At 56.9% G+C, this 24208-nt stretch overlaps 1 protein-coding gene across 1 annotated transcript in view; it reads right to left on the reverse strand.

Annotated features, from left to right (window-relative positions):
* LOC140395715 (TOM1-like protein 1) overlaps positions 1-19240 on the reverse strand; it is a 111122-nt gene extending 91882 nt beyond the window's left edge. The window contains 1 exon segment of the mRNA XM_072483834.1: positions 19138-19240. Within this exon segment, the coding sequence (XP_072339935.1) occupies positions 19138-19195 (58 nt within the window). The 5' untranslated portion in view covers positions 19196-19240.
* Positions 19241-24208: the final 4968 nt, after the last annotated feature.

Consider the following 24208-nt stretch of genomic DNA (forward strand, 5'->3'; position numbering starts at 1 on the left):
TGCCCCTCAGCATTACACACTGTGACACACTGCTCCTCAGCATTACACACTGTGACACACTGCCCCTCAGCATTACACACTGTGACACACTGCCCCGCAGCATTACACACTGTGACACACTGCCCCGCAGCATTACACACTGTGACACACTGCCCCGCAGCATTACACACTGTGACACACTGCCCCGCAGCATTACACACTGTGACACACTGCACCTCAGCATTACACACTGTGACACACTGCCCCGCAGCATTACACACTGTGACACACTGCCCCGCAGCATTTCACACTGTGACACACTGCCCCTCAGCATTACACACTGTGACACACTGCCCCGCAGCATTACACACTGTGACACACTGCCCCTCAGCATTACACACTGTGACACACTGCCCCGCAGCATTTCACACTGTGACACACTGCCCCTCAGCATTACACAGTGTGACACACTGCCCCTCAGCATTTCACACTGTGACACACTGCCCCTCAGCATTACACACTGTGACACACTGCCCCGCAGCATTTCACACTGTGACACACTGCCCCTCAGCATTACACACTGTGACACACTGCCCCGCAGCATTACACACTGTGACACACTGCCCCGCAGCATTACACACTGTGACACACTGCCCCTCAGCATTACACACTGTGACACACTGCCCCTCAGCATTACACAGTGTGACACACTGCCCCTCAGCATTACACACTGTGACACACTGCCCCTCAGCATTACACACTGTGACACACTGCCCCGCAGCATTACACACTGTAAAACACTGCCCCTCAGCATTACACACTGTGACACACTGCCCCTCAGCATTACACACTGTGACACACTGTCCCGCAGCATTACAGTGTGACACACTGCCCCTCAGCATTACACACTGTGACACACTGCTCCTCAGCATTACACACTGTGACACACTGCCCCTCAGCATTACACACTGTGACACACTGCCCCGCAGCATTACACACTGTGACACACTGCCCCGCATCATTACACACTGTGACACACTGCCCCGCAGCATTACACAGTGTGACACACTGCCCCGCAGCATTTCACACTGTGACACACTGCCCCGCAGCATTACACACTGTGACACACTGCCCCTCAGCATTACACACTGTGACACACTGCCCCTCAGCATTACACACTGTGACACACTGCCCCGCAGCATTACACACTGTGACACAATGCCCCGCAGCATTACACACTGTGACACACTGCCCCGCAGCATTTCACACTGTAACACACTGCCCCGCAGCATTACACACTGTGACACACTGCCCCTCAGCATTACACACTGTGACACACTGCCCCTCAGCATTACACACTGTGACACACTGCCCCGCAGCATTACACACTGTGACACACTGCCCCGCAGCATTACACACTGTGACACACTGCCCCGCAGCATTTCACACTGTAACACACTGCCCCGCAGCATTACACACTGTGACACACTGCCCCGCAGCATTACACACTGTGACACACTGCCCCGCAGCATTACACACTGTGACACACTGCCCCGCAGCATTACACACTGTGACACACTGCCCCGCAGCATTACACACTGTGACACACTGCCCCGCAGCATTACACACTGTGACACACTGCCCCGCAGCATTTCACACTGTAACACACTGCCCCGCAGCATTACACACTGTGACACACTGCCCCGCAGTATTACACACTGTGACACACTGCCCCGCAGCATTTCACACTGTAACACACTGCCCCGCAGCATTACACACTGTGACACACTGCCCCGCAGTATTACACACTGTGACACACTGCCCCTCAGCATTACACACTGTGACACACTGCCCCTCAGCATTACTCACTGTGACACACTGCTCCTCAGCATTACACACTGTGACACACTGCCCCTCAGCATTACACACTGTGACACACTGCCCCGCAGCATTACACACTGTGACACACTGCCCCGCAGCATTACACACTGTGACAGACTGCCCCGCAGCATTACACAGTGTGACACACTGCCCCGCAGCATTTCACACTGTGACACACTGCCCCGCAGCATTACACACTGTGACACACTGCCCCTCAGCATTACACACTGTGACACACTGCCCCGCAGCATTACACACTGTGACTCACTGCCCCGCAGCATTACACACTGTGACACACTGCCCCGCAGCATTTCACACTGTAACACACTGCCCCGCAGCATTACACACTGTGACACACTGCCCCTCAGCATTACACACTGTGACACACTGCCCCTCAGCATTACACACTGTGACACACTGCCCCGCAGCATTACACACTGTGACACACTGCCCCGCAGCATTTCACACTGTGACACACTGCCCCTCAGCATTACACACTGTGACACACTGCCCCTCAGCATTACACACTGTGACACACTGCCCCGCAGCATTACACACTGTGACACACTGCCCCGCAGCATTTCACACTGTAACACACTGCCCCGCAGCATTACACACTGTGACACACTGCCCCGCAGCATTACACACTGTGACACACTGCCCCGCAGCATTACACACTGTGACACACTGCCCCGCAGCATTACACACTGTGACACACTGCCCCGCAGCATTTCACACTGTAACACACTGCCCCGCAGCATTACACACTGTGACACACTGCCCCTCAGCATTACACACTGTGACACACTGCCCCTCAGCATTACACACTGTGACACATTGCCCCGCAGCATTACACACTGTGACACACTGCCCCGCAGCATTTCACACTGTAACACACTGCCCCGCAGCATTACACACTGTGACACACTGCCCCGCAGCATTACACACTGTGACACACTGCCCCGCAGCATTACACACTGTGACACACTGCCCCGCAGCATTTCACACTGTAACACACTGCCCCTCAGCATTACACACTGTGACACACTGCCCCTCAGCATTACACACTGTGACACACTGACCCGCAGCATTACACACTGTGACACACTGCCCCTCAGCATTTCACACTGTGACACACTGCCCCGCAGCATTACACACTGTGACACACTGCCCCTCAGCATTACACACTGTGACACACTGCCCCGCAGCATTACACACTGTGACACACTGCCCCTCAGCATTACACACTGTGACACACTGCCCCGCAGCATTACACACTGTGACACACTGCCCCGCAGCATTACACACTGTGACACACTGCCCCGCAGCATTACACACTGTGACACACTGCCCCGCAGCATTACACACTGTGACACACTGCCCCGCAGCATTTCACACTGTAACACACTGCCCCGCAGCATCACACACTGTTACACACTGCCCCGCAGCATTACACACTGTGACACACTGCCCTGCAGCATTACACAGTGTGACACACTGCCCCTCAGCATTTCACACTGTGACACACTGCCCCTCAGCATTACACACTGTGACACACTGCCCCGCAGCATTACACACTGTGACACACTGCCCCGCAGCATTACACACTGTGACACACTGCACCTCAGCATTACACACTGTGACACACTGCCCCGCAGCATTACACACTGTGACACACTGCCCCGCAGCATTTCACACTGTGACACACTGCCCCTCAGCATTACACACTGTGACACACTGCCCCGCAGCATTACACACTGTGACACACTGCCCCTCAGCATTACACACTGTGACACACTGCCCCGCAGCATTTCACACTGTGACACACTGCCCCTCAGCATTACACAGTGTGACACACTGCCCCTCAGCATTTCACACTGTGACACACTGCCCCTCAGCATTACACACTGTGACACACTGCCCCGCAGCATTTCACACTGTGACACACTGCCTCAGCATTACACACTGTGACACACTGCCCCGCAGCATTTCACACTGTGACACACTGCCCCTCAGCATTACACAGTGTGACACACTGCCCCTCAGCATTTCACACTGTGACACACTGCCCCTCAGCATTACACACTGTGACACACTGCCCCGCAGCATTACACACTGTGACACACTGCCCCGCAGCATTACACACTGTGACACACTGCCCCTCAGCATTACACACTGTGACACACTGCCCCTCAGCATTACACAGTGTGACACACTGCCCCTCAGCATTACACACTGTGACACACTGCCCCTCAGCATTACACACTGTGACACACTGCCCCGCAGCATTACACACTGTAAAACACTGCCCCTCAGCATTACACACTGTGACACACTGCCCCTCAGCATTACACACTGTGACACACTGTCCCGCAGCATTACAGTGTGACACACTGCCCCTCAGCATTACACACTGTGACACACTGCTCCTCAGCATTACACACTGTGACACACTGCCCCTCAGCATTACACACTGTGACACACTGCCCCGCAGCATTACACACTGTGACACACTGCCCCGCATCATTACACACTGTGACACACTGCCCCGCAGCATTACACAGTGTGACACACTGCCCCGCAGCATTTCACACTGTGACACACTGCCCCGCAGCATTACACACTGTGACACACTGCCCCTCAGCATTACACACTGTGACACACTGCCCCTCAGCATTACACACTGTGACACACTGCCCCGCAGCATTACACACTGTGACACAATGCCCCGCAGCATTACACACTGTGACACACTGCCCCGCAGCATTTCACACTGTAACACACTGCCCCGCAGCATTACACACAGTGACACACTGCCCCTCAGCATTACACACTGTGACACACTGCCCCTCAGCATTACACACTGTGACACACTGCCCCGCAGCATTACACACTGTGACACACTGCCCCGCAGCATTACACACTGTGACACACTGCCCCGCAGCATTTCACACTGTAACACACTGCCCCGCAGCATTACACACTGTGACACACTGCCCCGCAGCATTACACACTGTGACACACTGCCCCGCAGCATTACACACTGTGACACACTGCCCCGCAGCATTACACACTGTGACACACTGCCCCGCAGCATTACACACTGTGACACACTGCCCCGCAGCATTTCACACTGTAACACACTGCCCCGCAGCATTACACACTGTGACACACTGCCCCGCAGCATTACACACTGTGACACACTGCCCCGCAGCATTTCACACTGTAACACACTGCCCCGCAGCATTACACACTGTGACACACTGCCCCGCAGTATTACACACTGTGACACACTGCCCCTCAGCATTACACACTGTGACACACTGCCCCTCAGCATTACTCACTGTGACACACTGCTCCTCAGCATTACACACTGTGACACACTGCCCCTCAGCATTACACACTGTGACACACTGCCCCGCAGCATTACACACTGTGACACACTGCCCCGCAGCATTACACACTGTGACAGACTGCCCCGCAGCATTACACAGTGTGACACACTGCCCCGCAGCATTTCACACTGTGACACACTGCCCCGCAGCATTACACACTGTGACACACTGCCCCTCAGCATTACACACTGTGACACACTGCCCCGCAGCATTACACACTGTGACTCACTGCCCCGCAGCATTACACACTGTGACACACTGCCCCGCAGCATTTCACACTGTAACACACTGCCCCGCAGCATTACACACTGTGACACACTGCCCCTCAGCATTACACACTGTGACACACTGCCCCTCAGCATTACACACTGTGACACACTGCCCCGCAGCATTACACACTGTGACACACTGCCCCGCAGCATTTCACACTGTGACACACTGCCCCTCAGCATTACACACTGTGACACACTGCCCCTCAGCATTACACACTGTGACACACTGCCCCGCAGCATTACACACTGTGACACACTGCCCCGCAGCATTTCACACTGTAACACACTGCCCCGCAGCATTACACACTGTGACACACTGCCCCGCAGCATTACACACTGTGACACACTGCCCCGCAGCATTACACACTGTGACACACTGCCCCGCAGCATTACACACTGTGACACACTGCCCCGCAGCATTTCACACTGTAACACACTGCCCCGCAGCATTACACACTGTGACACACTGCCCCTCAGCATTACACACTGTGACACACTGCCCCTCAGCATTACACACTGTGACACATTGCCCCGCAGCATTACACACTGTGACACACTGCCCCGCAGCATTTCACACTGTAACACACTGCCCCGCAGCATTACACACTGTGACACACTGCCCCGCAGCATTACACACTGTGACACACTGCCCCGCAGCATTACACACTGTGACACACTGCCCCGCAGCATTTCACACTGTAACACACTGCCCCTCAGCATTACACACTGTGACACACTGCCCCTCAGCATTACACACTGTGACACACTGACCCGCAGCATTACACACTGTGACACACTGCCCCTCAGCATTTCACACTGTGACACACTGCCCCGCAGCATTACACACTGTGACACACTGCCCCTCAGCATTACACACTGTGACACACTGCCCCGCAGCATTACACACTGTGACACACTGCCCCTCAGCATTACACACTGTGACACACTGCCCCGCAGCATTACACACTGTGACACACTGCCCCGCAGCATTACACACTGTGACACACTGCCCCGCAGCATTACACACTGTGACACACTGCCCCGCAGCATTACACACTGTGACACACTGCCCCGCAGCATTACACACTGTGACACACTGCCCCGCAGCATTTCACACTGTAACACACTGCCCCGCAGCATCACACACTGTTACACACTGCCCCGCAGCATTACACACTGTGACACACTGCCCTGCAGCATTACACAGTGTGACACACTGCCCCTCAGCATTTCACACTGTGACACACTGCCCCTCAGCATTACACACTGTGACACACTGCCCCGCAGCATTTCACACTGTGACACACTGCCCCTCAGCATTACACACTGTGACACACTGCCCCGCAGCATTACACACTGTGACACACTGCCCCTCAGCATTACACACTGTGACACACTGCCCCGCAGCATTTCACACTGTGACACACTGCCCCGCAGCATTACACACTGTGACACACTGCCCCTCAGCATTACACACTGTGACACACTGCCCCGCAGCATTTCACACTGTGACACACTGCCCCTCAGCATTACACACTGTGACACACTGCCCCGCAGCATTACAGACTGTGACACACTGCCCCGCAGTATTACACACTGTGACACACTGCCCCTCAGCATTACACACTGTGACACACTGCCCCTCAGCATTACACACTGTGACACACTGCCCCGCAGCATTACACACTGTGACACACTGCCCCTCAGCATTACAGACTGTGACACACTGCCCCGCAGTATTACACACTGTGACACACTGCCCCGCAGCATTACACAGTGTGACACACTGCCCCGCAGCATTTCACACTGTGACACACTGCCCCTCAGCATGACACACTGTGACACACTGCCCCGCAGCATTACAGACTGTGACACACTGCCCCGCAGTATTACACACTGTGACACACTGCCCCTCAGCATTACACACTGTGACACACTGCCCCTCAGCATTACACACTGTGACACACTGCCCCTCAGCATTACAGACTGTGACACACTGCCCCGCAGTATTACACACTGTGACACACTGCCCCTCAGCATTACACACTGTGACACACTGCCCCGCAGCATTTCACACTGTGACACACTGCCCCGCAGTATTACACACTGTGACACACTGCCACTCAGCATTACACACTGTGACACACTGCCCCGCAGCATTTCACACTGTGACACACTGCCCCTCAGCATTACACACTGTGACATACTGCCCCGCAGTATTACACACTGTGACACACTGCCCCTCAGCATTTCACACTGTGACACACTGCCCCTCAGCATTACACACTGTGACACACTGCCACTCAGCATTTCACACTGTGACACACTGCCCCGCAGCATTACACACTGTGACACACTGCCCCGCAGCATTACACACTGTGACACACTGCCCCGCAGCATTACACACTGTGACACACTGCCCCTCAGCATTTCACACTGTGACACACTGCCCCTCAGCATTACAGACTGTGACACACTGCCCCGCAGTATTACACACTGTGACACACTGCCCCTCAGCATTACACACTGTGACACACTGCCCCTCAGCATTACACACTGTGACACACTGCCCCTCAGCATTACACACTGTGACACATTGCCCCTCAGCATTACACACTGTGACACACTGCCCCTCAGCATTACACAGTGTGACACACTGCCCCGCAGCATTACACACTGTGACACACTGCCCCGCAGCATTACACACTGTGACACACTGCCCCGCAGCATTACACAGTGTGACACACTGCCCCGCAGCATTACACACTGTGACACACTGCCCCGCAGCATTACACACTGTGACACACTGCCCCGCAGCATTACACAGTGTGACACACTGCCCCTCAGCATTACACAGTGTGACACACTGCCCCTCAGCATTACACAGTGTGACACACTGCCCCTCAGCATTACACAGTGTGACACACTGCCCCTCAGCATTACACACTGTGACACACTGCCCCTCAGCATTACACAGTGTGACACACTGCCCCTCAGCATTACACACTGTGACACACTGCCCCGCAGCATTTCACACTGTGACACACTGCCCCTCAGCATTACACACTGTGACACACTGCCCCGCAGCATTACACACTGTGACACACTGCCCCTCAGCATTACACACTGTGACACACTGCCCCGCAGCATTTTACACTGTGACACACTGCCCCTCAGCATTTCACACTGTGACACACTGCCCCTCAGCATTACACACTGTGACACACTGCCCCTCAGCATTTCACACTGTGACACACTGCCCCGCAGCATTACACACTGTGACACACTGCCCCTCAGCATTACACACTGTGACACACTGCCCCGCAGCATTTCACACTGTGACACACTGCCCCTCAGCATTACACAGTGTGACACACTGCCCCGCAGCATTTCACACTGTGACACACTGCCCCTCAGCATTACAGACTGTGACACACTGCCCCTCAGCATTACACACTGTGACACACTGCCCCGCAGCATTACACAGTGTGACACACTGCCCCGCAGCATTACACAGTGTGACACACTGCCCCTCAGCATTACACACTGTGACACACTGCCCCTCAGCATTTCACACTGTGACACACTGCCCCTCAGCATTTCACACTGTGACACACTGCCCCTCAGCATTACACACTGTGACACACTGCCCCTCAGCATTTCACACTGTGACACACTGCCCCTCAGCATTACACACTGTGACACACTGCCCCTCAGCATTACACACTGTGACACACTGCCCCTCAGCATTACACACTGTGACACACTGCCCCTCACCATTACAGACTGTGACACACTGCCCCGCAGCATTACACACTGTGACACACTGCCCCTCAGCATTACACACTGTGACACACTGCCCCGCAGCATTTCACACTGTGACACACTGCCCCTCAGCATTTCACACTGTGACACACTGCCCCTCAGCATTACACACTGTGACACACTGCCCCGCAGCATTTCACACTGTGACACACTGCCCCTCAGCATTACACACTGTGACACACTGCCCCGCAGCATTTCACACTGTGACACACTGCCCCGCAGCATTACACACTGTGACACACTGCCCCGCAGTATTACACGGTGTGACACACTGCCCTGCAGCATTTCACACTGTGACACACTGCCCCGCAGTATTACACACTGTGACACACTGCCCCTCAGCATTACAGACTGTGACACACTGCCCCTCAGCATTACAGACTGTGACACACTGCCCCGCAGTATTACACACTGTGACACACTGCCCCTCAGCATTACACACTGTGACACACTGCCCCTCAGCATTACACACTGTGACACACTGCCCCTCAGCATTACAGACTGTGACACACTGCCCCGCAGTATTACACACTGTGACACACTGCCCCTCAGCATTACACACTGTGACACACTGCCCCGCAGCATTTCACACTGTGACACACTGCCCCGCAGTATTACACACTGTGACACACTGCCCCTCAGCATTACACACTGTGACACACTGCCCCGCAGCATTTCACACTGTGACACACTGCCCCTCAGCATTACACACTGTGACACACTGCCCCGCAGTATTACACACTGTGACACACTGCCCCTCAGCATTACACACTGTGACACACTGCCCCTCAGCATTACACACTGTGACACACTGCCCCTCAGCATTACACAGTGTGACACACTGCCCCGCAGCATTACACACTGTGACACACTGCCCCTCAGCATTACACACTGTGACACACTGCCCCGCAGTATTACACACTGTGACACACTGCCCCTCAGCATTACACACTGTGACACACTGCCCCTCAGCATTTCACACTGTGACACACTGCCCCTCAGCATTACAGACTGTGACACACTGCCCCGCAGCATTACACACTGTGACACACTGCCCCGCAGCATTACACAGTGTGACACACTGCCCCGCAGCATTACACACTGTGACACACTGCCCCTCAGCATTTCACACTGTGACACACTGCCCCTCAGCATTACACAGTGTGACACACTGCCCCGCAGCATTACACACTGTAACACACTGCCCCGCAGCATTTCACACTGTGACACACTGTCCCTCAGCATTACACACTGTGACACACTGCCCCGCAGCATTTCACACTGTGACACACTGCCCCTCAGCATTACAGACTGTGACACACTGCCCCGCAGTATTACACACTGTGACACACTGCCCCTCAGCATTACACACTGTGACACACTGCCCCGCAGCATTTCACACTGTGACACACTGCCCCGCAGCATTTCACACTGTGACACACTGCCCCTCAGCATTACAGACTGTGACACACTGCCCCGCAGTATTACACACTGTGACACACTGCCCCTCAGCATTACACACTGTGACACACTGCCCCTCAGCATTACACACTGTGACACACTGCCCCTCAGCATTACACACTGTGACACACTGCACCTCAGCATTACACACTGTGACACACTGCCCCTCAGCATTACACAGTGTGACACACTGCCCCGCAGCATTACACACTGTGACACACTGCCCCGCAGCATTTCACACTGTGACACACTGCCCCGCAGCATTTCACACTGTGACACACTGCCCCTCAGCATTACAGACTGTGACACACTGCCCCGCAGTATTACACACTGTGACACACTGCCCCTCAGCATTACACACTGTGACACACTGCCCCTCAGCATTACACACTGTGACACACTGCCCCTCAGCATTACACACTGTGACACACTGCCCCTCAGCATTACACACTGTGACACACTGCCCCTCAGCATTACACAGTGTGACACACTGCCCCGCAGCATTACACACTGTGACACACTGCCCCGCAGTATTACACACTGTGACACACTGCCCCTCAGCATTACACACTGTGACACACTGCCCCTCAGCATTTCACACTGTGACACACTGCCCCTCAGCATTACAGACTGTGACACACTGCCCCTCAGCATTACACACTGTGACACACTGCCCCGCAGCATTACACACTGTGACACACTGCCCCGCAGCATTACACACTGTGACACACTGCCCCGCAGCATTACACAGTGTGACACACTGCCCCGCAGCATTACACACTGTGACACACTGCCCCTCAGCATTTCACACTGTGACACACTGCCCCTCAGCATTACACAGTGTGACACACTGCCCCGCAGCATTACACACTGTAAGACACTGCCCCGCAGCATTTCACACTGTGACACACTGTCCCTCAGCATTACACACTGTGACACACTGCCCCGCAGCATTTCACACTGTGACACACTGCCCCTCAGCATTACAGACTGTGACACACTGCCCCGCAGTATTACACACTGTGACACACTGCCCCTCAGCATTACACACTGTGACACACTGCCCCGCAGCATTTCACACTGTGACACACTGCCCCGCAGTATTTCACACTGTGACACACTGCCCCTCAGCATTACAGACTGTGACACACTGCCCCGCAGTATTACACACTGTGACACACTGCCCCTCAGCATTACACACTGTGACACACTGCCCCTCAGCATTACACACTGTGACACACTGCCCCTCAGCATTACACACTGTGACACACTGCCCCTCAGCATTACACACTGTGACACACTGCCCCTCAGCATTACACAGTGTGACACACTGCCCCGCAGCATTACACACTGTGACACACTGCCCCGCAGCATTACACACTGTGACACACTGCCCCGCAGCATTACACAGTGTGACACACTGCCCCGCAGCATTACACAGTGTGACACACTGTCCCGCAGCATTACACACTGTGACACACTGCCCCGCAGCATTACACACTGTGACACACTGCCCCGCAGCATTACACAGTGTGACACACTGCCCCTCAGCATTACACACTGTGACACACTGCCCCTCAGCATTACAGACTGTGACACACTGCCCCGCAGTATTACACACTGTGACACACTGCCCCTCAGCCTTACACACTGTGACACACTGCCCCGCAGCATTACACACTGTGACACACTGCCCCTCAGCATTACACACTGTGACACACTGCCCCGCAGCATTACACACTGTGACACACTGCCCCGCAGCATTACACACTGTGACACACTGCCCCTCAGCAGTACACACTGTGACACACTGCCCCTCAGCATTACACACTGTGACACACTGCCCCTCAGCATTACACACTGTGACACACTGCCCCGCAGCATTACACACTGTGACACACTGCCCCTCAGCATTACACACTGTGACACACTGCCCCTCAGCATTACACACTGTGACACACTGCCCCTCAGCATTTCACACTGTGACACACTGCCCCTCAGCATTTCACACTGTGACACACTGCCCCGCAGCATTACACACTGTGACACACTGCCCCGCAGCATTACACACTGTGACACACTGCCCCGCAGCATTACACACTGTGACACACTGCCCCGCAGCATTACACACTGTGACACACTGCACCTCAGCATTACACACTGTGACACACTGCCCCTCAGTATTACACACTGTGACACACTGCCCCGCAGCATTACACACTGTGACACACTGCCCCTCAGCATTACACAGTGTGACACACTGCCACTCAGCATTACACACTGTGACACACTGCCCCTCAGCATTACACAGTGACACACTGCCCCTCAGCATTACACACAGTGACACACTGCCCCGCAGCATTTCACACTGTGACACACTGCCCCTCAGCATTACACACTGTGACACACTGCCCCGCAGCATTTCACACTGTGACACACTGCCCCTCAGCATTACACACTGTGACACACTGCCCCTCAGCATTACACACTGTGACACACTGCCCCTCAGCATTGCACACTGTGACACACTGCCCCTCAGCATTACACACTGTGACACACTGCCCCGCAGCATTTCACACTGTGACACACTGCCCCTCAGCATTACACACTGTGACACACTGCCCCGCAGCATTTCACACTGTGACACACTGCCCCGCAGTATTACACACTGTGACACACTGCCCCTCAGCATTACACACTGTGACACACTGCCCCGCAGCATTTCACACTGTGACACACTGCCCCTCAGCATTACACACTGTGACACACTGCCCCTCAGCATTACACACTGTGACACACTGCCCCTCAGCATTTCACACTGTGACACACTGCCCCTCAGCATTACACACTGTGACACACTGCCCCTCAGCATTACACACTGTGACACACTGCCCCGCAGCATTTCACACTGTGACACACTGCCCCGCAGCATTACACACTATGTAACACACTTTGAAATCTGATAACACACAAATGCAAATCATTCTTGTGGAATTAAACTGTTCAGTAATCAAGTATCTATTTGGACACCCCCAACCAATGCCTCCTTCATCCCTGCAGTTTCCCCCACACCCAGAATCACGGTCCTAGCAATGTCTAGCACCACCCCCTCACTGCTCAATGTCTAGCACCCCCCCTCACTTTCTACCTCGACCCTACCCCACGCACCGTCTCTCCCTCTCCTACCCCATACACTCTCTCTCTCTCTCTCTCGCCTACCTTCTAGCCCTCTCGCTATCTCTCCCATTGCACCCTCTCTCTTCCCCACGCCCCTCCATCTCTCTCCCCCGCCCCTCCCTCTCTCTCCCCCACCCCTCCCTCTCTCTCACCACACCCCTCCCTCTCTCTCCCCTCCCTCTCTCTCCCCTCCCTCTCTCTCCCCACGCCCCTCCCTCTCTCTCCCCACGCCCCTCCCTCTCTCTCCCCACGCCCCTCCCTCTCTCTCCCCACGCCCCTCCCTCTCTCCCCCCACGCCCCTCCCTCTCTCTCCGCACGCCCCTCCCTCTCTCTCCCCACGCCCCTCCCTCTCTCTCCCCACGCCCCTCCCTCTCTCTCTCCACGCCCCTCCATCTCTCTCCCCACGTCCCTCCCTCTCTCCCCAAGCCCCTCCCTCTCTCCCCACGCCCCTCCCTCTCTCCCCACGTCCCTCCTTCTCTCTCCCCACGTCCCTCCCTCTCTCTCCCCACGCCACTCCCTCCCTCTCTCTCCCCACGCCACTCCCTCCCTCTCTCTCCCCACGGCACTCCCTCAGTACTGACCCTCTGACAGTGCAGAACTCCCTCAGTACTGACCCTCTGACAGTGCAGCACTCCCTCAGTACTGACCCTCAGACAATGCAGCACTCCCTCAGTACTGACCTTCTGACAGTGCAGTACTCCCTCAGTACTGACCCTCTGACAGTGCGGGGCTCCCTCAGTACTGACCCTCTGACAGTGCGGCACTCCCTCAGTACTGACCCTCTGACAGTGCAGCACTCCCTCAGTACTGACCCTCTGACAGTGCGGCACACCCTGAGTACTGACCCTCTGACAGTGTGGCACTCCCTCAGTACTGACCCTCTGACAGTGCGGCACCCCCTCAGTACTGACCCTCTGACAGTGCGGCACCCCCTCAGTACTGACCCACTGACAGTGCGGCACTCCCTCAGTACTGACCCTCTGACAGTGCGGCACCCCCTCAGTACTGACCCTCTGACAGTGCGGCACCCCCTCAGTACTGACCCTCTGACAGTGCGGCACTCCCTCAGTACTGACCCTCTGACAGTGCGGCACTCCCTCAGTACTGACCCTCTGACAGTGCGGCACTCCCTCAGTACTGACCCTCTGACAGTGCGGCACTCCCTCAGTACTGACCCTCTGACAGTGCGGCACTCCGTCAGTACTGACCCTCTGACAGTGCAGCACTCCCTCAGTACTGACCCTCTGACAGTGCAGCACTCCCTCAGTACTGACTCTCTGACAGTGCAGCACTCCCTCAGTACTAACCCTCTGACAGTGCAGCACTCCCTCAGTACTGACCCTCTGACAGTGCGGCGCTCCCTCAGTACTGACCCTCTGACAGTGCGGCGCTCCCTCAGTACTGACCCTCTTGACAGTGCGGCGCTCCCTCAGTACTGACCCTCTGACAGTGCGGCACTCCCTCAGTACTGACCCTCTGACAAGGCAGCACTCCCTCAGTACTGACCCTCTGACAGTGCGGCACTCCCTCAGTACTGACCCTCTGACAGTGCGGCACTCCCTCAGTACTGACCCTCTGACAGTGCAGCACTCCCTCAGTACTGACCCTCTGACAGTGCGGCGCTCCCTCAGTACTCACCCTCTGACAGTGCGGCACTCCCTCAGTACTGACCCTCTGACATTGCGGCGCTCCCTCAGTCCTCACCCTCTGACAGTGCGGCACTCCCTCAGTACTGACCCTCTGACAGTGCGGCGCTCCCTCAGTACTCACCCTCTGACAGTGCGGCGCTCCCTCAGTACTGACCCTCTGACAGTGCGGCACTCCCTCAGTACTGACCCTCTGACAGTGCGGCACTCCCTCAGTACTGACCCTCTGACAGTGCGGCGCTCCCTCAGTACTCACCCTCTGACAGTGCTGCGCTCCATCAGTACTGACCCTCTGACAGTGCGGCGCTCCTTCAGTACTGACCCTCTGACAGTGCGGCGCTCCCTCAGTACTGACCCTCTGACAGTGCGGCACTCCCTCAGTACTGACCCTCTGACAGTGGGGCACTCCCTCAGTACTGACCCTCTGACAGTGCGGCGCTCCCTCAGTACTCACCCTCTGACAGTGCAGCGCTCCCTCAGTACTCACCCTCTGGCAGTGCGGCACTCCCTCAGTACTGACCCTCTGACAGTGCGGCACTCCCTCGGTACTGACCCTCTGACAGAGCGGCACTCCCTCAGTACTGACCCTCTGACAGTGCGGCACTCCCTCAGTACTGACCCTCTGACAGTGCAGCCCTCCCTCAGTACTGACCCTCTGACAGTGCAGCACTCCCTCAGTACTGACCCTCTGACAGTGCGGCACTCCCTCAGTACTGACCCTCTGACAGTGCGGCATTCCCTCAGTACTGACCCTCTGACAGTACGGCGCTCCCTCAGTACTGACCCTCTGACAGTGTGGCACTCCCTCAGTACTGACCCTCTGACAGTGCGGCGCTCCCTCAGTACTGACCCTCTGACAGTGCAGCACTGCCTCAGTACTGACCCTCTGACAGTGCAGCACTCCCTCAGTACTGACCCTCTGACAGTGCGGCACTCCCTCAGTACTGACCCTCTGACAGTGCGGCACTCCCTCAATACTGATCCTCTGACAGTGCGGCACTCCCTCAGTATGGACCCTCTGACAGTGCAGCACTCCCTCAGTACTGACCCTCTGACAGTGCAACACTCCCTCAGTAGTGACCCTCTGACAGTGCAGCACCCCCTCAGTACTGACCCTCTGACAGTGCAGCACTCCCTCAGTACTGACCCTCTGACAGTTTGGCACTCCCTCAGTACTGATCCTCTGACAGTGCAGCACTCCCTCAGTACTGACCCTCTGACAGTGCGGCACTCCCTCAGTACTGACCCTCTGACAGTGCAGCACTCCCTCAGAACTCACCCTCTTACAGTGCAGCACTCCCTCAGTACTGACCCTCTGACAGTCTCTGACAGTGCAGCATTCCCTCAGTACTGACCCTGTGACAGTGCGGCACTCCCTCAGTACTGACCCTCTGACAGTGCGGCGCTCCCTCAGTACTGACCCTCTGACAGTGCGGCACTCCCTCAGTACTGACCCGCTGACAGTGCAGCACTCCCTCAGTACTGACCCTCTGACAGTGCGGCGCTCCCTCAGTACTGACCCTCTGACAGTGCAGCACTCCCTCAGTACTGACCCTCTGACAGTGCGGCACTCCCTCAGTACTGAACCTCTGACAGTGCAGCGCTCCCTCAGTACTGACCCTCTGACAGTGCAGCACTCCCTCAGTACTGACCCTCTGGCAGTGCGGCACTCCCTCAGTACTGACCCTCTGACAGTGCGGCACTCCCTCAGTACTGACCCTCTGACAGTGCGGCACTCCCTCAGTACTGACCCTCTGGCAGTGCGGCACTCCCTCAGTACTGACCCTCTGACAGTGCGGCACTCCCTCAGTACTGACCCTCTGACAGTGCGGCACTCTCTCAGTACTGACCCTCTGACAGTGCAGCACTCCCTCAGTACTGACCCTCTGGCAGTGCAGCACTCCCTCAGTGCTGACCCTCTGACAGTGCAGCACTCCCTCAGTACTGACCCTCTGACAGTGCGGCACTCCCTCAGCACTGACCCTCTGACAGTGCAGCACTCCCTCAGTACTGACCCTCTGACAGTGCGGCACTCCTTCAGTACTGACCCTCTGACAGTGCGGCACTCCCTCAGTACTGACCCTCTGACAGTGCGGCACTCCCTCAGTACTGACCCTCTGACAGTGCGGCACTCCCTCAGCACTGACCCTCTGACAGTGCAGCACTCCCTCAGCACTGACCCTCTGACAGTGCGGCACTCCCTCAGTACTGACCCTCTGACAATGCGGCACTCCCTCAGTACTGACCCTCCGACAGTGCGGAGCTCCCTCAGTACTGACCCCCTGACAGTGCAGCACTCCCTCAGTACTGACCCTCTGACAATGCGGCACTCCCTCAGTACTGACCCTCTGACAGTGCGGCACTCCCTCAGTACTGACCCTCTGACAGTGCGGCACTCCCTCAGTACTGACCCTCCGACAGTGCGGAGCTCCCTCAGTACTGACCCTCTGACAGTGCGGCACTCCCTCAGTACTGACCCTCTGACAGTGCGGCACTCCCTCAGTACTGACCCTCTGACAGTGCGGCACTCCCTCAGCACTGACCCTCTGACAGTGCAGCACTCCCTCAGCACTGACCCTCTGACAGTGCGGCACTCCCTCAGTACTGACCCTCTGACAATGCGGCACTCCCTCAGTACTGACCCTCCGACAGTGCGGAGCTCCCTCAGTACTGACCCCCTGACAGTGCAGCACTCCCTCAGTACTGACCCTCTGACAATGCGGCACTCCCTCAGTACTGACCCTCTGACAGTGCGGCACTCCCTCAGTACTGACCCTCTGACAGTGCGGCACTCCCTCAGTACTGACCCTCCGACAGTGCGGAGCTCCCTCAGTACTGACCCTCTGACAGTGCGGCACTCCCTCAGTACTGACCCTCTGACAGTGCGGCACTCCCTCAGTACTGACCCTCTGACAGTGCGGCACTCCCTCAGTACTGACCCCCTGACAGTGCAGCTCTCCCTCAGTACTGACCCTCTGACAGTGCAGCACTCCCTCAGTACTGACCCTCTGACAGTGCGGCACTCCCTCAGTACTGACCCTCTGACAGTGCAGCACTCCCTCAGTACTGACCCTCTGACAGTGCGGCACTCCCTCAGTACTGACCCTCTGACAGTGCGGCACTCCCTCAGTACTGACCCTCTGACAGTGCGGCACTCCCTCAGTACTGACCCTCTGACAGTGCGGCACTCCCTCAGTACTGACCCTCTGACAGTGCAGCACTCCCTCAGTACTGACCCTCTGACAGTGCGGCACTCCCTCAGTACTGACCCCCTGACAGTGCAGCACTCCCTCAGTACTGACCCTCTGACAGTGCAGCACTCCCTCAGTACTGTCTCTCTGACAGTGCGGCACTCCCTCAGTACTGACCCTGTGAATTTCTAACTTTGCTCAGTTTGGTCTCAATGGGAAATTTCTCGGTGTCTCCGCGGGCGGGAGATTCCCGACCTCAACATTCCCGGGATCCCGACCCCAGTCCCCAGTCCCCGGTCCCGGTTCTTACCGACCAGTTTCCCGCTCCGGCTGCTGAAAGGATCTTTCGCCGGTTTCCCGAACGCCATCCCCGCGGGTCCGGGAGGGAGGGAGGAGGGAGGAGCTCCGGAAGGGAGGGAGGTCCGGAAGGGAGGGACTGCGAGAGAGACTGCGAGAGTCTGAGAGAGAGACTGAGAGAGGGACTGAGAGAGAGACTGCGAGAGTCTGAGAGAGAGACTGCGAGAGTCTGAGAGAGAGACTGAGAGAGGGACTGAGAGAGAGACTGCGAGAGTCTGAGAGAGAGACTGCGAGAGAGACAGAGAGAGAGTCTGAGAGAGAGACAGAGAGAGAGACTGAGAGAGGGACTGAGAGAGAGTCTGAGAGAGAGACTGCGAGAGTCTGAGAGAGAGACAGAGAGAGAGACTGAGAGAGGGACTGAGAGAGAGTCTGAGAGAGGGACTGAGAGAGAGACTGCGAGAGGGACTGCGAGAGAGTCTGAGAGAGAGACTGAGAGAGGGACTGAGAGAGAGTCTGAGAGAGAGACTGCGAGAGTCTGAGAGAGAGACAGAGAGAGAGACTGAGAGAGGGACTGAGAGAGTCTGAGAGAGGGACTGAGAGAGAGACTGCGAGAGTCTGAGAGAGAGACAGAGAGAGAGACTGAGAGAGGGACTGAGAGAGAGTCTGAGAGAGAGACTGCGAGAGTCTGAGAGAGAGACAGAGAGAGAGACTGAGAGAGGGACTGAGAGAGTCTGAGAGAGGGACTGAGAGAGAGACTGCGAGAGTCTGAGAGAGAGACAGAGAGAGAGACTGAGAGAGGGACTGAGAGAGAGTCTGAGAGAGAGTCTGAGAGAGAGACTGCGAGAGTCTGAGAGAGAGACTGCGAGAGAGTGAGAGAGAGACTGCAAGAGAGTCTGAGAGAGGGACTGAGAGAGAGTCTGAGAGAGAGACTGCGAGAGAGTCTGAGAGAGTCTGAGAGAGAGACTGAGAGAGAGACTGCGAGAGAGTCTGAGAGAGGGACTGCGAGAGAGTCTGAGAGAGAGACTGCGAGAGAGACTGAGAGAGAGTCTGAGAGAGGGACTGAGAGAGAGACTGCGAGAGTCTGTGAGGGAGACTGAGAGAGGGACTGCGAGAGAGTCTGAGGGAGGGACTGCGAGAGAGTCTGAGAGAGAGACTGCGAGAGTCTGAGAGAGAGACTGCGAGAGAGACAGAGAGAGAGTCTGCGAGAGAGTCTGAGAGAGGGACTGAGAGAGAGTCTGAGAGAGAGACTGCGAGAGTCTGAGAGAGAGACAGAGAGAGAGACTGAGAGAGGGACTGAGAGAGAGTCTGAGAGAGGGACTGAGAGAGAGTCTGAGAGAGGGACTGCGAGAGAGTCTGAGAGAGTCTGAGAGAGGGACTGAGAGAGAGACTGCGAGAGAGTCTGAGAGAGAGACTGCGAGAGAGACTGAGAGAGAGTCTGAGAGAGGGACTGAGAGAGAGACTGCGAGAGTCTGTGAGAGAGACTGAGAGAGGGACTGCGAGAGAGTCTGAGGGAGGGACTGCGAGAGAGTCTGAGAGAGAGACTGCGAGATTCTGAGAGAGAGACTGCGAGAGAGACAGAGAGAGAGTCTGCGAGAGAGTCTGAGAGAGGGACTGAGAGAGAGTCTGAGAGAGAGACTGCGAGAGTCTGAGAGAGAGACAGAGAGACTGAGAGAGGGACTGAGAGAGAGTCTGAGAGAGGGACTGAGAGAGAGTCTGAGAGAGAGACTGCGAGAGTCTGAGAGAGAGACTGCGAGAGAGACAGAGAGAGAGTCTGCGAGAGAGTCTGAGAGAGGGACTGAGAGAGAGTCTGAGAGAGAGACTGCGAGAGTCTGAGAGAGAGACAGAGAGAGAGACTGAGAGAGGGACTGAGAGAGAGTCTGAGAGAGGGACTGAGAGAGAGTCTGAGAGAGGGACTGAGAGAGAGTCTGAGAGAGGGACTGCGAGAGAGTCTGAGAGAGTCTGAGAGAGAGACTGAGAGAGAGACTGCGAGAGAGTCTGAGAGAGGGACTGCGAGAGAGTCTGAGAGAGTCTGAGAGAGGGACTGAGAGAGAGTCTGAGAGAGACTGCGAGAGAGTCTGAGAGAGAGTCTGCGAGAGGGACTGCGAGAGAGTCTGAGAGAGTCTGAGAGAGGGACTGAGAGAGTCTGAGAGAGAGACAGAGAGGGACTGAGAGAGAGACTGAGAGAGGGACTGAGAGAGTCTGAGAGAGGGACTGAGAGAGGGACTGCGAGAGAGTCTGAGAGAGAGGACTGAGAGAGGGACTGAGAGAGAGACTGCGAGAGAGACTGAGAGAGGGACTGAGAGACAGACTGAGAGAGTCTGAGAGAGAGTCTGAGAGAGGGACTGAGAGAGAGACTGCGAGAGAGTCTGAGAGAGAGTCTGCGAGAGAGTCTGAGAGAGGGACTGCGAGAGAGTCTGAGAGAGTATGAGAGAGAGACTGAGAGAGAGACTGAGAGAGGGACTGAGAGCGAGACTGAGAGAGGGACTGAGAGTCTGAGAGAGGGACTGAGAGAGAGACTGAGAGAGAGACTGCGAGAGAGTCTGAGAGAGAGTCTGCGAGAGGGTCTGAGAGAGGGACTGCGAGAGAGTCTGAGAGAGTCTGAGAGAGAGACTGAGAGAGGGACTGAGAGAGAGACTGCGAGAGAGACTGCGAGAGAGTCTGCGAGAGAGTCTGAGAGAGGGACTGCGAGAGAGTCTGAGAGAGTCTGAGAGAGAGACTGAGAGAGGGACTGAGAGAGTGACTGAGAGAGTCTGAGAGAGGACTGAGAGAGAGACAGCGAGAGAGTCTGAGAGAGTCTGAGAGAGAGACTGAGAGAGGGACTGAGAGAGAGACAGCGAGAGAGACAGCGAGAGAGACTGCGAGAGAGACTGAGAGAGTCTGAGAGAGGGACTGAGAGAGAGACTGAGAGAGAGACTGTGAGAGAGACTGCGAGAGAGACTGCGAGAGAGGCTGAGAGAGAGTCCTGAGAGAGGGACTGAGAGAGAGACTGAGAGAGAGACTGCGAGAGAGTCTGAGAGAGAGACTGAGAGAGGGACTGAGAGAGTCTGAGAGAGGGACTGAGAGATGGACTGAGAGAGAGACAGCGAGAGAGACTGAGAGAGAGACTGCGAGAGAGTCTGAGAGAGGGACTGAGAGAGAGTCTGAGAGACGGACTGAGAGAGAGACTGCGAGAGAGACTGAGAGAGAGACTGCGAGAGAGTCTGAGAGAGTCTGAGAGAGGGACTGAGAGAGGGACTGAGAGAGTCTGAGAGAGGGACTGAGAGAGAGACAGCGAGAGAGACTGAGAGTCTGAGAGAGTCTGAGAGAGGGACTGAGAGAGAGACAGCGAGAGAGACTGCACGAGAGTCTGAGAGAGGGTCTGAGAGAGGGTCTGAGAGAGACTGAGGGAGACAGAGTCTAAGAGACTGAGAGAGAGACTGAGAGAGGGACTGGGAGAGAGACTGGGAGAGGGACTGAGAGAGGGACAGAGAGAGGGACTGAGGGAGACAGAGAGAGTCTGAGAGACTGAGAGAGGGACTGAGCGAGAGACTGAGAGAGAGACTGAGAGAGAGTCTGAGAGAGAGAGACAGAGAAAAGTGGGACCTCGGCTTAATGTGTCAGGTAAAGTCCTCCCTCACTCCCGGACCCCCCTCCCTCACTCCCGGACCCCCCTCCCTCCCTCCTGGACCCTCCGCCCTCATTCCCGGAGTCTCCTCCCTCCCTCCCGGACCCCCCCCCTCCCTCCCTCCTGGACCCACCTCCCTCATTCCCGGAGTCTCCTCCCTCCTTCCCGGACCCTCCTCCGTCATTCCGGACACTCCTCCCTCACTCTAGGACCCTCCTCCTTCACTCCCGGACCCTCCTCTCTCACTCCCCGGAACTTCCTCCCTCACTCCCGGACACAGCTCCCTCACTCCCGGAGTCTCCTCACTCCCTCCCCGGACCTTCCTCCCTCACTCCCGGACCTTCCTCCCTCACTCCCGGACCCTCCTCCTTCACTCCCGGACCCTCCTCCCTCACTCCCGGACCCTCCTCCCTCACTCCCGGACCCTCCTCCCTCACTCCCGGAACCTCCTCCCTCACTCTCGGAGTCTCCTCCCTCACTCTCGGAGTCTCCTCCCTCACACCCGGACTCTCCTCCCTCACTCCCAGACCCTCCTCCCTCCCACCCGGACCTTCCTCCCTCACACCCGGACCCTCCTCCCTCACTCCCTGACCCTCCTCCCTCACCCCCGGACCCTCCTCCCTCACTCCCGGACCCTCCTCCCTCACTCCCGGACCATCCTCCCTCTCCCGGACCCTCCTCCCTCCCACCCGGACCCTCCTCCCTCCCACCCGGACCCTCCTCCCTCACCCCCGGACCCTCCTCCCCTCCCACCCGGACCCTCCTCCCTCCCACCCGGATCCTCCTCCCTCCCACCCGGACCCTCCTCCCTCACTCCCGGACCCTCCTCCCTCCCACCCGGACCCTCCTCCCTCCCACCCGGATCCTCCTCCCTCCCACCCGGACCCTCCTCCCTCACTCCCGGACCCTCCTCCCTCCCTCCCGGACCCTCCTCCCTCTCCCCCGGACCATCCTCCCTCCCTCCCACCCGGACCCTCCTCCCTCACTCCCGGATCCTCCTCCCTCACTCCCGGACCCTCCTCCCTCACCCCCGGACCCTCCTCCCTCACCCCCGGACCCTCCTCCCTCACTCCCGGACCCACCTCCCTCACTCCCGACCCACCTCCCTCACTCCCGGACCCTCCTCCCTCACTCCCGGACCCTCCTCCCACACCCCCGGACCCACCTCCCTCACTCCCGGACCCACCTCCCTCACTCCCGGACCCTCCTCCCTCACTCCCGGACCCTCCTCCCTCACCCCCGGATCCTCCTCCCTCACTCCCGGACCCTCCTCCCTCACTCCCGGACCCTCCTCCCTCACTTCTGGACCCTCCTCCCTCACTTCCGGACCCTCCTCCCTCACACCCGGACCCTCCTCCCTCACTCCCGGACCCTCCTCCCTCCCTCCCGGACCCTCCTCCCTCTCCCCCGGACCCTCCTCCCCTCCCTCCCACCCTCCCGGATCCTCCTCCCTTACTCCCGGACCCACCTCCCTCACTCC

This window comes from Scyliorhinus torazame, chromosome 18 (assembly GCF_047496885.1).
Source record: "Scyliorhinus torazame isolate Kashiwa2021f chromosome 18, sScyTor2.1, whole genome shotgun sequence".
Classification (NCBI taxonomy): Eukaryota; Metazoa; Chordata; class Chondrichthyes; order Carcharhiniformes; family Scyliorhinidae; genus Scyliorhinus; species Scyliorhinus torazame.